At 35.6% G+C, this 9,242-nt stretch overlaps 1 protein-coding gene across 2 annotated transcripts in view; it reads left to right on the top strand.

The window, feature by feature from the left end:
* The first annotated feature begins 399 nt into the window (after positions 1-399).
* Positions 400-9,242, top strand: part of LOC106464688 (ubiquitin-conjugating enzyme E2 G1-like) — a 53,099-nt gene continuing 44,256 nt past the window's right edge. For both annotated transcript variants that reach the window (XM_022392458.1, XM_013924845.2), the window contains exon 1: positions 400-522. In XM_022392458.1, coding sequence (XP_022248166.1) covers positions 477-522 — 46 coding nt within the window. In that variant the 5' untranslated portion in view covers positions 400-476. The remainder of the gene's footprint in view (positions 523-9,242) is intronic.

Raw genomic sequence — 9,242 nt, 5'->3', positions numbered from 1 at the left:
TTACAGTGTTTGTTTAGCGCGATTGTTGAAGTTGAGTGTATCGGTAAAGTTATATTCGGGAAGAATAAACCAGTTTTATTAAGAAAGGACTTGTGTCGCTTAAGTTTCGTCGGAACGAAGTTACGGAAAATCAATTAACAAACAGAGACGTAACAATATGTTATAAAATTTTAGAAACTTATCGAGATATACATATACACCAGCTAAACTACAAAGACGTATATTTAAATAATGTGTAATTTATCGCTGTGATGAAACTCTTGGTCTTCTGCATTGATCAATGTAATTTATTCCGATCCTTAAAAAAATGTAAATATGTTACCAAAAAGATTTTAGTGTTAATATACTGTAAAATGTTTATCTGTAGCTAAAAGTTCAGAAGTCGTGCTTTTCAGCGCAAGCGCATTTTGATTTCAATAGGCCATCTTTCGGGTGTTAAGTGTGCTTTTGTTGCAAGTTTTGAGTAGAGTGAGGGAATGGCTGAACATCAGTCTGCGCTGTTATTAAGGAAGCAATTAACCGGTAAGGTTTTATATTAGAAATAACTTTTTTCTCCTTTTCAGGTTCTAACTGGAAAATATTAGGGCATCAGATTTTTGAGTATAAACTATTTCAATTAAAAAGATAACCTCTATTTGTGAGAAATGAACCTGTGAATGTTAATACAACTTACAGTTATACTGTTACAGGCGTAATAGTACTCACTAGTAGTACTAATATCTAGTGGTTCCCTTAACGTTAGTGTCTGACGTCACATGGTCTCTCAAGTCTGAAGTGAGTTAAATAATGTTACTGTTAGGCCTAAATAGTATATTGTACAGTAGTAACAATTTAAGCCTTTTTTTCTTGCGATTAATCCACAATAAAACCTGTAGACTAATGGTTAATCGTTATATTTTAGATGGTTCTTCTATGAAAATCATCTTCCTTTTGACATAGAACTTTGGCCCAGTTTGGGACCAGTAGTTGCCTTAAAAATAAAAGTTAAATTATGTTTAATAAATAAACAAATTGACTTTAGTTAAACTTAAGCTTTTCATTCATGAGTTATTACCCAATCATTCACTGATCCAACCTATCATTATCACACTAACAGTATCAGTATCACAACTATTGAACTAACACTAGTGTTAGTAACAGTAACAATTAGTACACTGCAACTACATTATAATATATATTGTAAAAGTTAGTACCTAAATACTACAATTGTTGGTTAATTTGTATATTGCAAATATTTAGACTAAGAGTAAGAAAAGTAGATATCACTTCCATCTTTTTTTCCTTCATAAGTGAACTGGAAATATTAAAAGGTTCCATAAGTGTAAGAAAACTTCAATAAATTAAAGATCGGACATGAGAAAATTTGATTTTTTGTCAATTAGTGTTTAGAGTCAGAGAAAACTGAAAGTGTTATTAAAACAAAAGAATAATTACAATGTAAACAGACTGTTTTGTCTGTTTTAATTTTTATTTCAGATATTTTCTGTTTCCTAATCTGAGTGAAATGGTTATTTTGAGAGTGATGAGTATAAGCAAGTTTGTCTTTCATTAGTTAACATTTTAAATATAGTTACTTGTACTTATACAGAGGGTTGACCACATTATGTTGAAACTGTTTTCGTGCCTCACCATGCTGTTATATTCCATATTGGCATGTCTGGCAATGCTCTATCTAACAACCATGCATCTTGACAATAGCTATGCAGTATAATTTCCATTACAAAAGACTCTGTCATAAGCCTGTCATGTCTCAACTCTTTCAGCACGGGCTCAGTCCCACGTAATGACCTTGTAACCATTTTGTGCTTCTTATAGTTTTCATGCTATAACCTTTAAATTAGTAAGCGTACCTTTGTGAAATTTTGCAGATTATCAGTAAACATTATAAGGCTTTTGTATGCAAAATATTATATATATTTTTTCTTAAGTTTTAAGATTTATTAAGTAATGTTTTTATCTTGCCTTTTTTATTTTGGAATGTTGACTATCTAATATGCAAAGTAATTTTGATTTAAAATTAATTCTTCTATGCATCAGAAAATTTTCAATTTTCACATATAAATCTTTATAACCTCCAGATAATTATCGAACATTTTTATGAAAAACAATTTTATCTGTTATATTCACTATTGAATCTCTGTATGGGTTCAGTCGATTTGACTGACCTCATAACTACCACAAAAAATTAGGAAATAAATATAAATTATTCATTTTTCATTTGAGAATGACTACAAATTATAACATGAAAACACTGGAGGTCTGTAATCGAATATGAATACTTCATATTTTTAAGAATATGAAAATAAATATAGGAATAATTCTAAGTATACAAATACATAGGAATGTATTCATGAATACCTTCTCAGGTAATGTGGAATAATGATAAAACAGCAGACTATAAGATTTCAATACTTTTATTTTTCAAAATGCAATAAAGTTTTAGAACAAAAATACATTTTTAAAGGAGCCATATAGATATTATAACTGTTCATTGCTCTTTATGAACATCAGTTTCTCAAATGTCTTGTCAGTGAGGCAGCAGTGATCATGTCTGAGGGTTTTGTCTCCAATGCTAAACAAATGCTAATGGAGGGGGTGCTGGATCACTCGGGTAGCATTTGGCAAGCACAGATAGGGTAGAAAAGTTTTTTTCATTGATCTTCCAATAATCTAGAGGACTGCTTTCTTCAGAAATACAAGGACCATCGATGTTGGTGTTGATTTCTGTATCCTCTGAAGAAGAGGTGGCTGGTTTCTTGGAGGCAGCAAAGAAACTAAAGAGCTTACTTGTTTTGTAAGGTGTGGGGGATTTACAGTCGTCTTTTGGTTTCATGGTTGTAGGATTATTTGTTGATAAAACTTTCTTGACTTCTTATTGCAGAAGAATTTGATTGGTCTAGTGAAACACCAGTCATCGTTAAATCTGAGATCCACTGGTGCAGCAAAGCAGAAGAAACATTGTTGTTCATACTAAGTCAGCTGGTCAGAGATGAGATTGAATTTATAACTGGACTACATGCTGTCAGTCTCAGTCATCAGCCCATAAACATGTGTCACTACATAACTGGATGTAACAGTGTTCTGACCTTGGGTGAAATCTGTTGCCTCTTCAGAAGGTGTCAGTATTGTTACCAAATCTGCAAGCACAGTTCTGTCATGAAAAGTAAGTTTCAGTCTACCAGTGTCTAGATTGTCCAACTTCTCCTGGGGAATCTTCAGTAAAGACTTAATCATCCTAATTTCTGAGTTCCATCGTGATGGTGTTACTGGCTGAACTCTGGCCTCTCTCTCTCAAGTAGATTAGTTGCTTGCATTGACACAATGACTGATACCTTGTAAATTACTTTCAGCAGTGGTCCAGCTTCTTTCGTGTCATCCCTGACCACAAGCTGTAGTGTGTGTGGAAAAAGCAGAGATGATGTTCAGGAAGAAATTGGGATAAATTGTCTGCTGATTTAGATTCATTCAAAAGTTCATCTTCTGAGTCACTATATGTAGATAAGCTATCACCATCTCTTACACTAGGTAGTGTTTACAGTTCAAAACTAGGTCATGTTGAATGTGTTATCAGATGTCACATATGATACCTTGTTGTTGATATTAAAAGACATTTAATTTTTCATCATATTGAACTGCAATGTTATCAGCTGTGTGATGCCCCTTGAAATGCCAGCATAACTGTTTGCACTTTCAAGTCAAGTGTTAAATGACTAGTGACTCCAAAAAATCTGGACATTTGTCTGCTATTCCAGATTTTCACAGTAACATTGATATTGAGTAAAAGTTGCAGCAGAGAGATGGCTTTTTGTTGGACTTCATCAAACTTGCTCTCAATCAAAATTGTGGACAGGTAATTGCAACTGGGAAGAATATTCCGAAAATCCATGTCTGCCATTAGATCTTGAAAATATTTGGACTCTAACACTGCGAAAGGTTGCAGTGTACCAATAATAAAACTTACAAGTTTGTTAGTGATGTGCTTTGAAACAAGGGTGTGTAGATTTTATATATAGTTGATTCTGTACAGTATGCTGCTATTTTAGGCTGCTGCACCTAGGCAGAAGTACCAGAGTTAGATGTAGTGGGCAATTGAGCTTGCACACGATAATGCATGTAAATTTTATTTTAGTTGCATTGTTAGTTGCTCATGTAAATTTGTCATTATCTCTCACATAAAAAAAACTTTTTTAAATCATGCACACAACTTTACTTATTCAGTGCACGTGATGAGTGGTATTTTCATATTGCGCTTATACAGCTGTTTACTACTGTGGCCCTCCTGAAAATCTGCTAGACATGCTGCCCCAACCGGGAAATTAACTAAACAAATACTTTATACATATTAAACTTTTATTGAAGAAAAAAACATAATTAGATGAGCTGTATTGTGACAAATTAATTTGTTAATAGCTTTTGACAAATCCAATTCATCCACATCATTCTTCAGGATAAAGAGGCAAGCAAGATGATTCATGCAAGACTGTGGCATGGTGAGGTACAAGTAACTTTTCAGCTTCCTTAGAGCAGAAAACTATCTTTGAGCAGTACATGCAGTTGCTGGAGCCACCATATAGATTTTGGGCAGGGTGAAAACTGATGGACAAATGTCCTTAAGCACAGGATTTTTACACATTGCTTTAAAAAATAATGTAAGGAAATCTTTGAATCTGAAAAGTTCTTCGTGATGACACTGTGCACTTGTTAAATTTCATATTTCAGATAGTCCTTTGATTTTAATGGCACCAGGTCATCTTGATAAATGTCATACACTTCATCAATATCAGTTGCAGATTGCTTGCATAGATTTCTCAATCACTGCTAGTTTATGTAAATCATCTGTAGGATATCTCACAGAAACTGATTCAACAGCAGCTGCAAACACTGATTGGTGTATACTTTCAAATTCAGTTTCTACAGTTTGTGCAATGTTTGCACCTCTGTGAAATGCAGGCTCTTCAATACCAAAAGTATAGAAGTGGATATAACAGATTTGTGAAACTGTGTTGCAATGCCAGCATCCTGCAGAAGGGAAGCCATGCCTTTAATTTTTGAGTGGACAAACTGCATTGAAACTTTAGGTGACTTTATTAGAGTGTGCACTGGCTGAGTTATTGTAAACAGCTTCAACCAGAAAACACTGAACTTCTTTGTGCTATTAATAAACCCACAGTCTTGCACATGCACATTTAATGGCAATGCAGTATCGTTACAGGTTTCTTCTAGCTAATCCAACAAACTGCCATATTGAGCTACAAATGACATCACAGCATTGCCTTGCAAAACCCAGCATGTAAAGTGGCAGAAGGGGCATCATCCATTGTAAAACATTCGTATGATGCCTTTCTATGAGGGAAGTATTTAATAAATGTGACCACCTATCATAGAACTTCTTGTTATTCCAACAAGTACAAATGAGAACTTACAATATTTTGGACTATTTAGTTCAGTCCATGACCAGAACAGTAGCTGAAGGTACATCTTGGATGTTCATTTAAAATTTGTGTTGCTACTCCACTTTTTCGACCTTTCATTGTACTGGCTTCATCATAACTCTGTGCATGAGCTTGATTAATATCTAATCCATATGATAAGTCCTTGTTTGATTGTACTTGTAATGTTTTCAGCTGTTGCATTACTGAGAACAGAGAATGCTATCCATTTCTTATATACATTTAAATTATTATTGACATATCTCACACACAAGCTTAATTGCTCCTGATGTGCAGTCACAAACTTTATCACAAATGATGCCAAAGAAATGGTTTGTGTTAATAGCTTCCACAACATTACAGAGTACATTATTAGCTGTGAGTTCCATGATTTCATTCTAAGAAACCCAGCTGCAATATTTATTATGGGCATGTGAAGAAAAATATGTATTATTCTGGGGGTTGCGCTTGGATACCAGCTTCAACAATACCATAAATTTACCTTCATGAACTTCAATATACTTGTATGCCAAACCTTGCTTTCCCAAATAACAATAGCATCAAAAATCACCTCAAGTGCTTTCTTATTTGCATTCTATCTTTCAACTTCTTTGCTGCTAACATACTTTGCCGTTGTATATTCTGTTTTGGTATTGATTTTTGTAGTCATGCATTCTTTATGACTAACTTCTGTCATTCTTTTGTAGACCATCTTTGACCTTTCTAAAAATCATTCCATCGTATTACCCATGGAGATGTGGAAACTGAGGGAAACTGTGATGGAAGTAAGCAATTACATTGCATGGCCTTTGTACATACATGGCAAATTATATCATTCGTATCAAAACTGTATTCAATCCATGGGAAGAGGGTTTTCCAACTTTTCTGGAAAGTTTGGCCATTTTACTTTTTGCTGCTAATGTTTTTGTTACTACCATGGATGTTAGTTCAGCATATTGTGATGTTGATACTGACAGGTTTGCTGTTTACTGAAGTGAATGTTGATTTTGCACATTGTGGTGTTGATACTGACAGGTTTGTTGTTACTGAAGTCGATATTGATTCTGCACATGGCACCAATTTTACTGATGCTACCAGCTTTAGAAATGCTATTAAAACTGCCTGTGAAGTTTTACACTTCTATGGAGGATCCATTTATCTAAAAAATTAGACAGAAATATTTTGTGTTGTGGATAATTTAAAAAATGGTACGTGCATAAAGCCGTAAAAGTAATTATTAGGTTCAACAAGTCTTGATAGGACTAAGCGTTATAGTAGGTATATATTTGAACTCTAGGTCTTTAGTAGTTAGTAAATTGCTAAAAAATTCTATAATATTCATACTGGTAATTATTAATTGTGATTTAATATCCTACAATGGTACCTACAAGTAACTGTACTTTTCTTTAACGTTATCTAGCCAATAACGTTTTCTGGTGTGGTCTTGGAGTGTTTTCAACCTCTATTATAATAAATATTAAAAAAACACATGGACAGAGCACAGGCAAATTTAGGAGTACAAGAACAAAAAAAATTGTTTATACTCTCCCAAAATAGCTGACTTACGTGAAATGTGAAGAGAATCGTAAACCTTGTTTAAAATTTGGCAGGTCTAGCAGTGCATTGCCATGTAATATTACATATATAGAATCATATAACAGTTTAAAAACTGATCTAGAGAAGGAAATAACTCACCTTATTGTGAACAGTTAGTGAGAATAAAATGACAGTAAATGGCTTTCTCCAAGTGATATAACCCTCTCTGCCCGAGCATCCTTTACTGCTCATGTCACAAGGATTTTAGTGAGTTACATTTAAAATTTAATGAATCTACTTATTTTTGTTATAAATAAGTATAGCATAAAATCATACCTAATAATCCATATATTAATAGTATATAAATTTTAAATTCTTGATTTTATGAGGCAATATTTAAAAAAAATCCTGAATTTCCCCTAGTGTGAGAATTGTGACATTGTTTTTCTAAGCACCCCTTTTTCCCTAATTTAGTAATCACCTCTCCAATAAGTATGAAATCTAACATAAATTACTCACTGTAATATCATCATTGCTTGGAAAAAGCTAATTTTTATTAGCCTTCAATCTTGTTTGGTTACAGAGCCATCAAGTAGAAAATCAGACCCCTCCTGCCATGCCCACCTGTCATATCCTCTCTTTCATGAGGAGCTATGGAATGGGTGGTTTTTCTCTTAACCGGGATTTTATTTCCATCTACATGTTGTCTCCAAAAATGGGAGATTGGAAACCCATCATAATTCTGTCCTGGCTGTATATCTATCTGGACACACTTCACTTCACCATAGAGTGTTACCTCTCACTTCAGTGGGTTTTTTTCCCCAGGACCAAGCTCGATGTGTTAGATGCCTATCTTAATATTCCAATTGCCATAGTGTCACATTGTTTCTTTGGTTTATCCATGAGGGTTCTGTCTTCCAGTTCTGGGCACTGCTGTTCAGTCTTTCTTCAGCTCTATATGTGTTTTGTCAATTGGTACTCTCTTTTCCATGTCATCTTCACTTGCTGTGTCTTCAGACTCACTGTTACATGGATGACTGGCTACTGCGTGCCTCTTCCCGTGTCCAATCAATCACTTACACCCACTTACTTCTTTGAGAAGCTGCTTGGGTGGGGTTTCTCATCAATTCCCATCTCAATTGGGCCCAGCCTTCTTCACTTTGGCTCCGTGAAATTCTGTGCAAGAGGTTCTATCTCTTTTGGGGATGTGGGCTTTGTTGGAAGCTCTCATTCCCTTGGGTTGGGAGCAAATGCATTCCCTGTATTGGATGCTTCTTGAGTTGATGGTCAGTCAAGGAGGCTACTCTCCATATCAACATCCTGGAACCTTTGGCAACTCATCAAGCTCTGTATCATTTCCGTACACTCTTGCTGGTATGGGTGGTTATGGTTCATTCTGACAATTCCACTGTTGTCAGCTATATCACCAAGCAAGGAGGAACCTGATCTCTGTGTTTTCAGATTCTAGATCTTCTGTATGTGACGGTTCTGGCGTGTCATGTTCTTGGAATTGTGTATCTTGTGGCCGATTGTGTATCCTGTCCCAACCAGGTTCTCCCCTTAGAGTGGTCCCTTCATCCTCAGGTATTAATGTGGGTGTGTTCTCAACTGGGAACACTGCATATATAGGCATTTGCCACTCACTGGAATGTCAAACTTTCTTCCTTTTGGTCTCCAGTTCCCCATCCCTCAGCTCTGGGGGTGGCTGCTTTCAGTCAAGATTGGGTCTTCATCTATATGCTTACCCTCTGATCAGATTCCTCTCCAGAGTCATTTCCCTTATCCAGACCACTCCTTGTTGTGTTCTGCTGGTTGCTCTGTATTGCCAGGCTCAGACATGGTTGCCTGTGCTTTGGCCCTCACTGGAACAACAGCCCCTGCTTTTCCTCTGTCCTGATTGTTCTTTCAACAACCGTGATAGGATGTATTTCATCCAACATTATCAAACTCCATCTTTACATGTGGCTTTAGTCAGATCACTTGCCTTAGCTTAGGGACTCTTCCCTTGTGTAACATCTTACCTTGCCCATACCATTAACCCTTCCCCCTTGTCTATGTGCCAGAGGTGTGGGTCTTACTTCAGACTTTGGTACTATTTGCATTGGCTTCCAACCATCTTGTCGTTATGTTCCTCACTTTTCCTAGTCCTTCATCTGGTTGTTTGTATCAAGGTTTGTTTGTTTCAACTGTTGTTCGTTTCTGCACACATCTGTTCACCTTTGAGGGGGGGGGGTGAGTAGACATAGCTATTTTTTTATCTTATTTTGTTGATATCCA

This window comes from Limulus polyphemus, unplaced genomic scaffold (genome assembly GCF_000517525.1).
Source record: "Limulus polyphemus unplaced genomic scaffold, Limulus_polyphemus-2.1.2 Scaffold1719, whole genome shotgun sequence".
NCBI classification, from domain to species: Eukaryota; Metazoa; Arthropoda; class Merostomata; order Xiphosura; family Limulidae; genus Limulus; species Limulus polyphemus.
Note: the sequence above shows the minus strand (reverse complement) of the source record. Positions and strands in the feature narration are given on the sequence as shown.